The sequence below is a fragment of the Littorina saxatilis genome, linkage group LG7 (assembly GCF_037325665.1).
Source record: "Littorina saxatilis isolate snail1 linkage group LG7, US_GU_Lsax_2.0, whole genome shotgun sequence".
Lineage (NCBI taxonomy): Eukaryota > Metazoa > Mollusca > Gastropoda > Littorinimorpha > Littorinidae > Littorina > Littorina saxatilis.
The window spans coordinates 8283922-8300068 of record NC_090251.1 but is presented as its reverse complement, the minus strand read 5'-3'; the positions used below and the strand labels follow the sequence as shown (position 1 = coordinate 8300068).

At 41.9% G+C, this 16147-nt stretch overlaps 2 protein-coding genes across 2 annotated transcripts in view; both read left to right on the top strand.

Moving 5' to 3' along the window:
* LOC138972052 (uncharacterized) overlaps positions 1–16147 on the top strand; it is a 542426-nt gene that overhangs the window by 188826 nt on the left and 337453 nt on the right. The window lies entirely within an intron of this gene.
* The window catches only part of LOC138970628 (multiple epidermal growth factor-like domains protein 10), a 130394-nt gene continuing 114363 nt past the window's right edge, over positions 117–16147 (top strand). Inside the window, exons 1-6 of the mRNA XM_070343098.1 lie at positions 117–196; positions 2872–2946; positions 4258–4353; positions 5997–6080; positions 7075–7155; positions 14540–14620. Coding sequence (XP_070199199.1) covers positions 6038–6080; positions 7075–7155; positions 14540–14620 — 205 coding nt within the window. The 5' untranslated portion in view covers positions 117–196; positions 2872–2946; positions 4258–4353; positions 5997–6037. The remainder of the gene's footprint in view (positions 197–2871; positions 2947–4257; positions 4354–5996; positions 6081–7074; positions 7156–14539; positions 14621–16147) is intronic.

Genomic DNA, 16147 nt, shown 5'->3' with positions numbered 1-16147 from the left:
ATACATATACACCCCGTTATCGTTTACGGGTGGAAATGAGTGGGGTGGTGGAATTAGTTTTTCGATTCACACGCTACAAATATTAATGCTGTGCGCACGTTTTGTCTGTATATAGAGCTGGATGTGAACGAACGCTGCAATAAAATCTCTGACTGCCGTGGCACGGCACAGTGTGACGACATCATCAGTTCATGCAGTAAGTACCTTTCCTAACCGACAACTGCTTCTTACAGATGCGCGGGAAAATGTAAAAAGGCGCTTAATTACTGAGATTAACCACACACTCGCTCTCTTCTCTCTCCCTCTCAATTGTAGCCACAGTTTGGTAACAAAAAATGCTTCTTTATCCTGTATTATTGGGAAGAACATGCCTCAAGTCGAAGTCAGCATAGCGTTATTGGGATACATCCAGCTTCGCTGGGATAATGGTTGAAGTTTGCGGATCATGACAAATACGAGCTTCAACGACCATTTGTCATTGTGACCCTTTGGTGAAACTGAGATGTGCTCACCCCTTGGTGAAACTGAGATGTGCTCGATGTTACACGTGAAGATCATCAACATTTGTGACCCTCCACCACGGAATGAGTCGCATGTCACCTTTGCATGATTTTCATATTTTTACATTTTTCTAAAGAGTTTTTTTATGCTCTATCCAGTGGTGAAACCCGTTTTAGAAAAGAGCGAAAACTGTTTGAGTTATACGCCTGTGACTAAGGTGACCCTCACACTGTTACCAGACACTCCCCGGATTTGTATTAAGCCTAGCGCAGAACCGCGCGAGGTGACATGCGACTCATTTCGTGGTGGAGGGTCACATTTGCTCACGGGGAGCCAGAAAGCCACGCATTGTATAGACACTGATGGTAAAGCTCATTTATATAATACAGTTTAATCAATCAATCAATCAATAGGAGGCTTATATCGCGCATATTCCGTGGGTACAGTTCTAGGCGCTCTGCAATGATGCCGTGTGAGATGAAATGTTATACGGCCAGTAGATTGCAGCCATTTCGGCGCATATTTACCTTTCACGGCCTATTATTCCCAGTCACACGGGTATAGGTAGACAATTATTAACTGTGCCAAAGCAATTTTGCCAGGAAAGACCCTTTTGTCAATCGTGGGATCTTTAACGTGCACACCCCAATGTAGTGTACACGGGGGGGGGGGGGGGGGGGGGGGGGGGAGGTTGTTCGGACACCGAAGAGAGTCTGCACACAAAGTTGACTCTGAGAAATAAATTTCCGCCGAACGTGGGTTTGAACTCACGCTGACAGCGGCCAACTGAATACAAATCCAGCGCGCTACCAACTGAGCTATATCCCCGCCCCAGAAAATAACAAGGTATGGTTTGAAAGAAAGGTTGCATAACTTTGGGTCTTTTGTTTAGATAATCATATTACATCTTATGAAACGTCCTCGGAAGGTTTCACATCATCAAGAAAAGTAAACACGGTATGACGTAACAAAACTTCTGAAATGCAAAGCCACATGACGCTCTTATGTGCTGCCGCCAAACAAGCTGTTTACTTGCTGTTGAACATCTTCCATTAACTTGATAATTCACTCAGTTATGCTCACTATGATGTCTGCGGTTAGCCTGATATTTCCATTTTTGGCAACAAGGTGCTTTGTTCTGCAGTATTCTTTTCAAAACATCTGGACTACTTTGCCTTCATATTGCGTAAACCCGTTGCCACTTTTCCGTTCCTAGAAAGTTTGATTAAAAGTATATGGTTTTCCATGATTCTAAGTGTGTGTATGTGTGTGTGCATGTGTGTGTGTGTGTGTGTGTGTGTGTGTGTGTGTGTGTGTGTGTGTGTGCTGGCACGAAACAAACCTCGGTCATTCTGCTATAAGTGGAGGTAACTGGTAAATATACACACACGCATACACTCTGTTGCTTCTAACTTTCCACTGGAAGAAAGCGACCTGAATTTCACAGCGAAAGAAATGAAAAGAAGTCGCGTAAGGCGAAATTACTACATTTAGTCAAGCTGTGGAACTCACAGAATGAAACTGAACGTAGTCCGCCGCTAGTGCAAAAGGCAGTGAAAGTGACGAGCCTGTTTGGCGCGGTAGCGGTTGAGCTGTGCTTCATAGCATGCTTTACTGTACCTCTCTTTGTTTTAACTTTCTGAGCGTGTTTTTAATCCAAACATATCATATCTATATGTTTTTGGAATCATGATCTGACAAGGAATAAGATGGAAGTGTTTTTAAATTGATTTCAAACATTTAATTTTGATCATAATTTTTAATTTTTTTAATTTTCAGAGCTTGTTTGTAATCCAAATATAACATATTTATATGTTTTTGGAATCAGAAAATAATGAAGAATAAGATGAACGTAAATTTGGATCGTTTTATAAAAACGTTTTTTTTTTACAATTTCCAGATTTTAGCCACCAAGCTGAAATGCAATACCGAAGTCCGGCCTTCGTCAAAGATTGCTTGGCCAAAATTTCAATCAATTTGATAGAAAAATGAGGGTGTGACAGTGCCGCCTCAACTTTTACAAAAAGCCGGATATGACGTCATCAAAGACATTTATCGAAAAAAAGAAAAAAACATCCGGGGATATCATACCCAGGAACTCTCATGTCAAATTTCATAAAGATCGGTCCAGTAGTTTAGTCTGAATCGCTCTACACACACACACACACACACACACACACACACACACACACACACACACACACACACACACACACACACATACACCACGACCCTCGTCTCGATTCCCCCTCTATGTTAAAACATTTAGTCAAAACTTGACTAAATGTAATGAAATACAAAAAGAAAAAAAAACATCAATACCGGACTTGCTGGTCTTGCGTTGATTAACGAAAAAGTTCCGTTGTGCAGGGCTAAAGATCGGGGGCCAGTGTGCAGATTCTGGTGAGTGCGGAACTGGTTCAACATGCTACGAAGGAACATGTCGTAAGTTTTGGAGAGAGAGAGAAAAAACTAACGAACGAATGGTTTAATGGCCCAAAGGGAACAGTGGGCTGCGAAAATAAATAAAAATTCAAAGTATCAGGCATGGGAACTGACGCGAAAATACTTTTGTAAACCGCGGGGAAAAAAAGATTACCGCGGACAAATAAAATGGGAAGCACACACAAGTTTTTTTCTTTCCCGCCGCCGCGTTCACAACAGAGATCGCCCGCGTTGCCCCTGAACCCCACCAGACTTTTTTTCTTTCACCAATTCCCATGCCTTTGGAATAACACGTCACGGGTACCGTATCGCGGTCAGTGTCTTTTCTCAAAGTATCTTTCCTTTCACCGGATCATTCACGCGACCGATAATGAGTCCATGAACCAATCGTAATCCTGATAGCAACAGCGATGATGATGAGATCTTGCGTCAGTCTTTCTCTGATGTCCACAAGTTGGTCATGTTGAAAGCAATCGGTGAATATTGTATCAATGTCGTATAGTTGTATTCTACGTGGCCCGTCTTCACAGCAGCAGACAAAAACTCGTTAAATTGAGTTCGACGATTTATTTAGCATTCCATACATACAACTGCACATTGTAGCAGAACTCAAAGTAGAAGCCTGTAACATACAAATCGCGCTGGCCTATATAACAAATACTCATCTCGAGAATATTTCAGACAGAACATGATACAACTAAAATTATATGAACCGTCCATGGACTAGAATAGTGACATTCTCTGTGACGTACATCAAAAGCGACGACGCACTTTATCCGAGCGAACGCCACGAACCCACGACTCAAAACAACGTGGTAAACAACTTGTTTTGATAGGACTAGAAAGTTCACCTGCATTCTCGTCCAAACATAAATATTGTGTTTACAAAATATACTATCGGTACTTTCCCACAAAGTACAAATAAGTCAACTACATGCAACACACAAAACTGAACCAAAGTTCAGCAACGACAGCGTTTCCTAACACACACACACACACACACACGCACACACACATACACACACACACACACACACACACACACACACACACACACACACACACACACACACACACACACACACACACACACACACACACATGTACAAGTTTGGGGAGCTCTGTGATCAGAAACAGATGGTTTACGTGAGGCGGAGTGGGGCTTTAACACATTCTACATACGAGGAGAAAGTCGAATCATGTGTCTTTATATCCAGAACAGGTTGTTTTGTTTCATATTAGTTATAACTCTTACTTATGTGATCAGTGGTAGTATTATAACTTATATTAATAGTAATGTTATTATTACAGTTCTGCAGTTTGGGGAGGCCTGTGATGCAAGTGATGACAAGTGCACCGCTCTCACCAAGTGCAGTACAAACGCTGAGAACACAGCACCAGTTTGTTGTGAGTCGCCATTTCTGCTCTGTGTGCACTGTTGCTTTGATGCCATTCTTATGTAAGTGTGTGTTGAATACAAAACACCGGAAGATGCTTGGGAAGTGGACTTGAGAATGAAGGAACTAGATCCCAACTGGACGCCCTTCCAAAGATTAGGTCAGACATGTGTGAACGAGCGCATATGACACATGCGTACTTTTCCAGCGTGCAGTCTGAATTAATTTGTTATAGCACACTTCTGATTTGGCGACACTATGTCAGTTGAAATCGTCTACTCGCACTCTTGCCTCTATCCAGAAAAAAACAGCTCTTAGTCAGCTTTCACATAGGTCTTTATACCGTCCGTGTCCCGAAGCCTGTGAGTTCACGCAGAAAGCGTATAGTAAAGAATAGGCTTAGCCAGGCTATGTGTGTGTGTGTGTGTGTGTGTGTGTGTGTGTGTGTGTGTGTGTGTGTGTGTGTGTGTGTGTGTGTGTGTGCGATATGCCTAATACACAGTGCCGGTTTGGGCATGCAGGATGTCTTGAAACGCATAAAGGCTTTTCTTCCGGTCAGCTGTAATCATGAAAGCTCACCTTCAGAGAATCGTCAATGAAAGAGGTTGCTTTTTTATGGTGTCAAAATGTACGGCTACAATTTTTGCTAAGTTTGATAAGTATGATCGTGGAATACAGTTCCGAGCGTTTATTCAATCAAAATTCAAGTTCAAGCGTGCCAACATCACCTTACACTTGAGCCACAACCATCCAAATGTAATAACTACGACCTTGAAAGGTATGTGAGTTAAGTTGGTCGTGTCTGAGGTGATGCTGGCACGCTTGATGTTACATCTCACTCACTGAACACAGACAATAGCTACGTCCCTCACTGTTGATCGGCCATTGGCTGCTGGATCTACAAAGCTTTGTTAGGACTACTGATTGGCTAAACGTTCGTGGGCGATTATTAATCCGATTCAAAACAGCTAATATTGATTGGCTAAATGTTCTGGGGCGATGATTAAATCAGATGCGAAACAGCTAGTACTAATTGAATAAACGTTATTGGCCGATCATTACAGTGATTTAGATGATCGAACGTGTAGCAAAGACCTGTTCGCGAGTTACGCCCCTTGCATTTCCCTTACCTTTTACTCCTTATAACAAGGAGTTACGTCCATTATTTGTTCTGCAAATACAAAAACAATACCATATTATTTTAAATGAACATATCGTTAACACATTATATGCAAAAGTTTTGTCGGCACGGTTATGGCTACACTTTTGTTTGTCAGTTTGATTGACATTTTTTCGCAGAGTCTAGACTTTGGGATTGCATTTCAGTTTGGTACCTAAGAAACTGTGCCGATTTGTTCTCTTTAAAAAAAAAAAAAGAATTTGAATCACAACAGTCGTCTCATTGTATTCCTTGGTGCCTCGTGGACATGTGTGCACAATTTCAAACTAACGCATTACAGTGATAATCCAATGTTTCATGTTTGAGAGTCAGAGCATAGCAGTTGAGTTGGTGCGGGTTAAGTGTGGAGTAATCAATGTGATTACACCTTAATGTCCGTGTGTGGTTTTGATACTGTATATTATGAAGTTATTTGTACTCACAGTTGGTAAAATAAACGTATAATACAGTCGACGTTTTGTCTCGAATGTCAGTGTTAGAACTAGGACAAAGCTGCTTCCGTGACAACAAGACTATGTGTGTGGACGGATCTGTTTGTGACAAGGACACTATTTGCAGTAAGTACACTTCTTTTGTCAAAGATATTCTGAAGGTATTTTGAAGTACAAGAGTTGGAATACTATTCAGAAGAGTTGAGAGGAGAGAGAGAGAGAGAGAGAGAGAGAGAGAGAGAGAGAGAGAGAGAGAGAGAGAGAGAGAGAGAGAGAGAGAGAGAGAGAGAGAGAGAGAGAGTGAGTGTGTGTGTGGGGGGGGGGGGGAGAGATACATAGGTTGGGTGGGTGGATTGGGGCTAATCATTAAATGTTGCATCTGTCCAATAACTTTCGAGTCTGCAATCAGAGTTTCCTTGGTTAACCATTTCAATCATTAGGTAATTATTTTTAAAGTTTGTTCCCATTATCAGGCCAATGAATTTCTATGACAAATGAGGTCGCCACTGTGCGGCCTTATTCTTTTTATAATCCCGGATATGCCATCACCAATGACTTTCATCAATACAATGAAAATAAGCGTCTCATAATGTTATCCAGCAGATTTCAAATGAAAATGAAAAGTTCCGCACGTACCCAAGCGCGCAGGCATACACACAGAAAAACACAATGCAGGAATTCCAGGCGGTAGGCAATGTAGTTCCATTGCAGTTCTATCAGTGTGTCTTTGGCGACAATGTGTCAGAGCAGAAATCCAGTGGAGGGCAATGCAGTTCCATCAGTGTGTTTTTGACGACGGTAGCTCAGTTGGTAGAGCACTGGACTTGTGATCGAAAGGTCGCAGGTTCGAATTCGGGCCGGGACGGACACGGGTCAACTTTATGTGCAGACCCAGAGACGGAAGCCATGTCCCACCCCCGTGTCATCACAATGGCACGTAAAAGACCTTGGTCATTCTGCCGTAAGTGCAGGTGGCTGAATACACCTAAACACGCAGACACCTGGGTAGCGCAACTCCGTTGCTGCTAGCTTTCCACTGGGAGGAAGCGACCCGAATTTCCCAGCGATGGGACAATAAAGTAATGAAAATGAAAATGAAAAAAATGAAAAATTAATGCAGGAATCCTACCCGGTGCGCAATGCAGTACCATCAACGGAGAGTACTGTGGGCTGGGCACACAATGCGAGGGAGGATCATGCAGTAAGTTGCTTTTGTATATGATGTCTCTATTGCCCATTCTGTGTAAAGAGGATTATCTCGAGGTTGTGCTAATACATAGTGAGATTAACCGCTATTGTCTTTTCAGCGGCGTGGCGATAAGGTCTGATATTTTGACCAGAACAAATATAATACGCCGGGTCAAAGACTAGGGCGTTTGCAGTTTCAAGGCGACTAAATATCTCTGTTTTTGTGTGCCTCTCAATCTAAAATACAACAAATGACTGATAGTGACACAAACTGAGTGGCGGCGTCTTCAAAAACACTGTAGTGGTGTCAGAAACTTCTTCTGCTTGGGCAATGGTAAGATGCAGCTCATTTGATGTGATAGTCGGCCTGTCGCTGAAGTACGTTTATATGCACTTAATACTTATTCTACACTAGCACAGCAACGAAATTAATGGAATTAAATGTTCAAAGTCTCAGTCAACCAGCTTACTGATAAGGGCAAAGTTGCATTATTTTCGTTACCCTACTTCCCCTTCATCAAATGAAAAGAGCTGCATCTTACACGCACCAATTGACTCAGTCACCCACATCGCCTGACATACATCTACATCCCGGTTCCCTACTTTCAAACTTTCAAAACTGTACTGACTTTGTCTTGATGACCAATGCGTCCATTCGAAAATTAATCCTTTGATAAATGCTCGCTCTCTATTGAGGCCACCTAGGGTGTTCTCTAGCGGTAAGTATTGGTAACAAAAGGATGTTTGTACTGTGTGTGGCCAGACACTGATGGTTTACTGGGGGCGGAATGGGCTCAAATCGAAGAAACCCATTTTTGAGCAGAAGAAAGGTAGATCTTCCAATACACCTATGTTTCTGACCAAAACACTGCCGTTTGACATTTGGGCTATAGCCCTGAAAAAAAAAAAAATTCTTAACTTATTTTGCCCAGGGTATTTCGTTTTTGCCAGCCCAGTGTTACGTTTCATAGATCACAGAAGATGATTATGAACGGTCAGTTACTACTAACTAACTAACCACACCACGATCCGCTCTCGCAGTCATACAAAAAGATAGAATCAACAACAAATATGAATTTCAGACGCCTGTTTATATACGATCTCGCCACCTCCCTCAGTACTTCACTTTAAGAGTTGTTTTACGTCCAATACGTAAAAAGAATAACTGACAAAAGTGCCAGTTAAAGTTTATTAAATTATAATAACACGCTGATCTCGTGTAAAGATAGAGAAAACTAGCTGTTCTGCACAAAAGCACTTGTTTATGCAGGTGTCACACCCCCACGTTGCCACCACTCAAATGTAATCACAAATACAAAAGATGACACACACACACACACATCCACACATAAACAAACATACAAACAAAGCGGGTAGATGCGCAGGTCCGCTTCGCAATGCCGTAATGGACGCCCACTCTTACTTAGTAGATTCCTTTCTTAAACTATTTATCTGTCACTATTTCTCAAAACTTCGCTTTCTCGCACTAAAGACGACGTCATGCACAGACACAAAGACACACGGGCACACACACGCCCGCCCGCCTGCACGCACTCACACAACAAACAACACACACACACACACACACACACACACCACACATACACACACACACACACACACACACACACACACACACACACGCACGCACGCACACACACACACACACACACACACACACACACACACACACACACACACACACACACACATGAGGAAGGGATAATCCCACATAGTGTGCCAGTGAGGTTAGATTGGTGAGGTGGGCACGGTCTGAGGCTGGTAAGGGATTTAGGGGTAGGACCTACGAGAGGGCACGGATTCGGCGGTTCGCCGTGTCGAGTCAACTTCATATAGATCTGTGTAGGCGATCAACAGCCCCAGCCGATCTGGATCTGTTCAAGTCAAAAGTAAAGTCAAGGATACGAAGAAGTTTACCGAAAAAACATCGATCCCAAGGACTCATGTTGTAACTTTTCAAAGCAGTTACATTCAATCAAAGCTCCATCCACATTGAACCGAACGGGAATCGTCGAAGATCCACGCAACTTCACTGCAATGTCGAAAACGAACTCATAATGTCACCGCAGATCTATATATATAGTTGGTTTTGGTTTTATGTCGCAGCAAAGAAACGAAGCAAATCTCCGGCTTTTATTTCACACTAAGCGGGCTATTAAAATATATTTCTTTGAGGTTGCAAGGCAATGGCATCGCTGAGATGTACTCCTTCGAACACACGACACAGGTTAGAAATTGACTGCATTTGGGCGCTTTTTACGGCCAAAACAGAGTGAGCTTTTTGACGGGTTTATGGAAAAATCACTTCGGGGGCAGGTCTAAAATCCTGTGTACAGTGCCAAATCATACATCATTCAAAAGAGCAAAGTATGTTCTTTATTCTAACATAATAAATTATGGGCTAGGGTAAGTCATATATATCAATCAATCAATATGAGGCTTATATCGCGCGTATTCCGTGGGTACAGTTCTAAGCGCAGGGATTTTTTTTATTTTTTATTATTTTTGTATGCAATTTATATCGCGCACATATTCAAGGCGCAGGGATTTATTTATACCGTGTGAGATGGATTTTTTTTTTTTTACACAATACATCACGCATTCACATCGGCCAGCAGATCGCAGCCTTTTCGGCGCATATCCTACTTTTCACGGCCTATTATTCCAAGTCACACGGGTATTTTGGTGGACATTTTTATCTATGCCTATACATTTTTGCCAGGAAAGACCCTTTTGTCAATCGTGGGATCTTTAACGTGCACACCCCAATAGAGTGTACACGAAGGGACCTCGGTTTTTCGTCTCATCCGAAAGACTAGCACTTGAACCCACCACCTAGGTTAGGAAAGGGGGGAGAAAATTGCTAACGCCCTGACCCAGGGTCGAACTCGCAACCTCTCGCTTCCGAGCGCAAGTGCGTTACCACTCGGCCACCCAGTCCACAGTATCTGTCTATTATATCTGTAGGCAAGTGTACATGTATTCCATTCCTTCGATAGTCTCGTCATCTACACTTGCGTGAAAAATGCAATTTTGAGTCTGTTTTGCATAAAAGACCTGCGAGATTTGTAGAAGTCAAAACAACAACTTACAGTCCAGCCTCTCGACGTATAGACTGAAGGGTGCCCCGAAATGATTTGTAATCACAACATTCACAGACTTTAAATACGCCATTGAAAAACTCGTCCACGTGCGTTTTAGATCTATTTACTTAGGTGACTAAAACTGTCGTACCTACCAAAGGCCGCTTCGCGTAACAAAATGACTACCAGAGTCGCAAGGCTCGGGATATTTTTTACAAGAAAGTTATATTTCGTTGTTCTAGTCCGAATGAATATGAAGATATGGCGAGTTGAAAACGCCGATTCTTTCGCCAGAAACACGTCTGTTTTCATACCGGAAAGAAGGAATGGACTGAGAGCTACTAGAAGCACGGCGCCGTGCGTACAATCGACCGAATGATGTTATTCACACAATACCATTTGGCGATTCTAAAAAATCATTTAAAAACAAACTAGTTGACATGTAATGAAACTATTTACTGAAATCAAGAAGTATCTTAGTTCTAGCCGTGCATACTGGGCACCCCCTGTCGAATGCACACTGGACCGTGCGTATACGCCGTCGCAATCAAGGCAAGTGACTCAGTGAGTGAAAACATTAGCAAGAACCGCAACTTGAATACACTCGTAACACCTTAAGGGCAGGTGGGCCAGTGCAAAATTGACCAAATCGTTCAAAACACTGTTTTGGGTATTTTAGCAGATTATGTTTCCATAACATACCTATCATCCATGTGTGTCGGTGTTTTTGTCAAAAGTGTCCTATTTATCTGTCAATAAAGACAAAATGTGAACATGTGGGGCATTGATTGTCTTCTGTAGTCGATATTCCCCCGCCAAAAAATGTCTCATTTCAAAGGCTAGTTACGGCTTTGTCCTCAGCAAAACAGTGCATTCACGACATACGAAACTGCGCAGGAGCTCTTGACCTATAACATGACATCAGTGTTTTGATGAATGTTCCATTCACTCAGCCACTTGTCCGTTGCAAAGGCAGCAATCGTAATCGAACGGAAATGTCCTTATTTGGAAGGTACTCGACATCCATTGGTTCGTTTCATAAACCGAAATCGGGAACCAGTTTACTTTGTGAGTGTGCATGCTCAGCTTACGAATTTTGCATACGGAAACTACCGAAGAGACTCTCGGCCATGACGGGAACACCCGAAGTTCACTCGGTTTTACAGCATCCTGGTTACACATCAAACGATCGGTGACAACCGAAAGCGAATTTTTCCTTGAGAAACAACCTTTGATACGATAACAATGGCTCGAAATAAGAAAGAGGACAATGTCTTTATTAGTTCGGTTAGCAACAACAAGTAGTTCCGCTGTGGCCAAAGTTTGGATTCTGTCGGTGCTTCCGATACAGAGGAAAGCTTTGATCTCCACGCAGATCCACAGGTCGCCATTTCCGAACACGCCATGCAGCACACTTTTTACGTCTCGGCACTGGCTTGCTTTGCGCTGAATTTGAGTCAGTTTCTGCGCAGTATCTCCTCGACAAGCAAGTTGAGCATTTGCTACGCAAAAAAAACAAAAACAGGAGAAAGTATCCAACATCAGTCAGATTATCGGTAATGTTTGCTGGGCCTGCCATTTCCCGAACGAAACTGGATCAGCAACTGTTTGTATCAATCTGCACTTTCGTAAATTCCGTCACTGTCTTGACGAACTGTGTCATTTTCTTCGCCACGATACACAGTTCATTGCGAAGAGCTTCCTCAGTAAATCGTCCAGATTCCACGTACGATTTGTTGTCAAAAAACAACTCAAACGAAAGTTTCAAACTCATCATCCTCCATCTTGCTTGTCGAAGCACCAAAGTACTGTATCGATGTAAAAACAAAAGCAGAAAACTTCGAGGAAACCAACAAATCGACGAGATAACGGAAGGAAATAAGTCTCGTTCTGGCTCAAGTAAGTTACCGTTAAAAATACCGTTATTCTCGCATGCAAATACAAACGAGAATCGGGTCATTGATACACGTTTAGCGCTGGGGCAGTATCCCCATGCTGGTTAACAGAGGGAAAGAAGGGATGGACGCATAAATTCTCTGCTGGCGTGCTAAAGGCTAAGTAGTTTGCAATTCAAATAAACTAAGCTGTTCATTCATAACACAGTTTTGTCCTTGTATGTCCGTTTCAATAGTGTTTCTGTGGTGTTCAATCTTCAATGTCGTTTTTCTCAGTTCAGCCATTTTGCCTACGGTTACGTCTTGGGTTACGCGATTTCTCTGGCTGTAATTTAGCTACAGCAATATTTTCTTTTGTAGTTTGTGCAGAATATAACATTCTGGGGGATTACGAAGGGATTTTGCTGAAATTTTATTATAGTCATATCCAGATTATTTCAAAAAATAATTTCGCAAGCGTTACCCTAAAGTTTGACAGTTGTAACAAAGAAGTGTTCCTAACTCCAAATATAAATATAATAAACAAGATCTGCTTCGTAATCCCCTAGAGCATACCCAGAAGGATAAAATAAAACAATAATTAGAAGTGTGACAATCACATCTGATGAAAATCCGTGTATCTCCTGTACTCCACTTTTGTCTGTATTTTGACTGTTTTTGTCGCGTAAAACAAAAACCAGCAACCGAAAATACAAAAAGTGACTATTCTTTGTCATCATTTGTTCATTTCTTTCATAAAATAACATTCAGACACAATAAAACATTCAAAATTAAAAAAAAGGTAGTGCACTGGCCCACCTCCCCTTAAGCGAAACCGCTTCCGTGTATGGCCTATCGTCCGTCGGCGAATTTGTAGCCCAAACCCTCAAACCAAGCCTTCTCCGTGCTGCACTGACGGATGAAGCGCGTCGACCTAATCAGTCTTCCAACGCGTTGAAATCCTTCAAATCTCAGTCGAGTAATACTTGACGACGTCACAAAATCATGTAGCGAAAAGGCGGTCGAGTCTCCGTTGTTCTAAGAGCCCTCCTGTATGACGCAGAGCAGGCACGTTGACATACAATATCACCACGTGTTGAAAGCCATCAACTCCTATGCGAAAACACACGACCTTATCGCCTCAAAGTGTATGCCAAATGGGCAGTCATAACGGGTCTCTCCAAGCTGGTCAGAAACATCACGTGACCCCAGCAACCAATCAGCTATCGTCAAAAGTATAGCGCAATGTATCTGGACTTGCCAAGACAGCAGAATGTATCACATGAAAACCCTGTACACAATATTACACCTCGCACCCAACCCAGGCGTGGAGGTAAACGAAATTCTCGTGCTTTTCCTAGTCAGCAAAAACCAGTTGACAGTTGCGATAAGCACAGGCGCTTTGCATCGCAATTTCGGAAAGGCACCATACAGAGAGTTTCTTCCTTAATCAATGTCACCAAACCGTAACACCCAGTATCAATGGAAATCATCCTGGCTGCAACTGGGTCAACAATGCATTCCTCTGTTTGTGTGTGTGTTTTGCGTTGTTGTAATCTTTCGCTTTTTCCGCAATATTTGGAGTGTGTGGAGTATGAGGTTTGTAATGGTGGTTGGAAGGGTGGCAGGGGTTGGACAAGTTTGTTTCCAGAGCCCCTCTCTTGACGCGTTCAAGAGTAGGTTGAAGACTCAGTTCTTCCCGTAGCTGGCTGCGACTTTCATGTTCGACGTGATGTGTTGTGCCCCAAAAGACATTCTTGTGCTGTGCTCTGTGAGAGGTGTTTTCTTTGTGTTTAATATTATTTTGTTTGGACCTAGCTATTGATGTGTACATTGTTGTTAAACAGTTGTGTGTTGTATGTTTATCAGGGTTTGCTAGTGTGTGATAGGGTTTGTGTCCGTCTGTAGATGTTAGTTTCTTTGTTAGTTCTGTGTTGACAACTCTTCGACAAGCGCTTAGAACTGTACCCACGGAATTCGCGCTATATAAGCTTCATATTGATTGATTGATTGATGGGTAATTGTTAGGATATTGGACTTTGGGCGAATAAGTAGGATTGGAAATCAACATTTTCTTTAACATTGTTTTATGAAGCTTTCGTTCTACAAATATTCAATGTTCGATTGATATACAATTTAAGGAGTCAATCAAAGTAGGGGTCTTGACAAGAAGGGATTGTGTTGTGTGCAAAGGGGGGTCGGGGTTGTCTTACAAGGGAAGAAGTCTTCTATTAGGGGGGTCTTAATGGGGAGTCCCACTGTAATGGGACATGACGAAGGGGGAACGTATCATCATTTGCTTTTCTTGTTTCTGCTTGACAGTTTACATCTGCCCTGTGTGATCGATAACAATTACTTAGGTGCTTCAGTTATATTTCTGTATTTCCACGTGTTGTTGATGTGACCTGCCTGCTTACAGGACTTCTTCTGGGAGCAACGTGTCTGACGAACGGGATACAATGCTCGCCAGGGCTGGTCTGTGACAGCCTAGGACAGTGCAGTGAGTGACCTACAGCTAGACTATATTAACTGATATTTATTAAGATTTAGTATTTTGTCTGTGGTAACTGTAAAGTTAATAACACAGAGACGTTTCAAAGATTTAAGGAAAAAGGACTATTTTATCTTCTTTCACAATCAAATATAATAACTGTATCTCGTTTACCCTATTGTCAGTTTACTATTGAATGCATGATATATGGGGCTCCAAAAACGTATGTGAAATTCAGTCCCTGCCTGAATTCAAGGTCCTGCTGTAATGTTGTATTAACTAAAGAAAGATGACTTCTTATCGAAAAGACCTTTAGTGGCAGAGTCGGTGATCTTACAGGGGTTGTAAAGAGTGACTTTGATCCCACAGAAGGTGTACAGAGTGTCTGTAATCCTACACGGGGTGTAAAGAGTGTCTTTAATCCTACAGGGGTTGTAAAGAGTGTCTTTAATCCTACAGGGGTTGTAAAGAGTGTCTTTAATCCTACAGGGGTTGTAAAGAGTGTCTTTAATCCTACATGGGTTTTAAAGAGTGTCTTTAATCCTACAGGGGCAGTAAAGAGTGTCTTTAATCCTACAGGGGTTGTAAATAGTGGCTTTAATCCTACAGGGGTTGTAAAAAGTGTCATTAATCCTACAGGGGTTGTAAATAGTGGCTTTAATCCTACAGGGGTGGTAAAGAGTGGCTTTGATCCTACCAGTGTTGCAAAGAGTGTTTTTAATCCTTCAGGGGTTGTAAAGAGTGTCTTTAATCCTACAGGGGTTGTAAAGAGTGGCTTCAATCATACAGGGGTTGTAATGAGTGTCTTTAATTCTACATGGGTTGTAAAGAGTGGATTTAATCCTACAGGGGTTGTAAAGAGTGGCTTCAATCCTAGAGGGGTTGTAAAGAGTGGCTTCAATCCTACAGGGGTTGTACAGAGTGTCTTTAGTTCTACAGGGGTTGTAAATAGTGGCTTTAATCCTACAGGGGTTGTAAAGAGTGTCTTTAATTCTACAGGGGTTGTAAATAGTGTCTTTAATCCTACAGGGGTTGTAAAGAGTTTCTTTAATTCTACAGAGGTTGTAAAGAGTGTCTTTAACACTATTGTGACTAGCACTGCCACGGCGTTAACGTCCTGCCTGCCCAAGCTTGCCACCAAGAAACTTCCCAAAAATCAGTAACTGTAAAGAAATTTGTCTAGCAAGCTTGAATTAAGTCCAATCACCACCAAATTTTGTGTACTAATTCAAAAATGGATGCCCAGTTCAGTCGTGCTATTTATAAGTTTGTCACGCGATTTGTTTTAGCAAAGGGGGGTGAAAGGGGGATAATTTGTGTTTTTTAACGTTTTTTTGTGTGTGTTTTATTTTCCACTGCTTTTTTTAAAAGTTATTTTTTAACAGAAAGTATTATAAATAATGTTATAACCAAACAAGGTGTAAAACCTATGAATTAGCTGAAATATTGTTAACATTGTACACAGAAATAAGGAGACAGTACAAAGAAAAAAACAAGCAAATCACGCATTCACTCACAGCATCCTGACTCAAATGA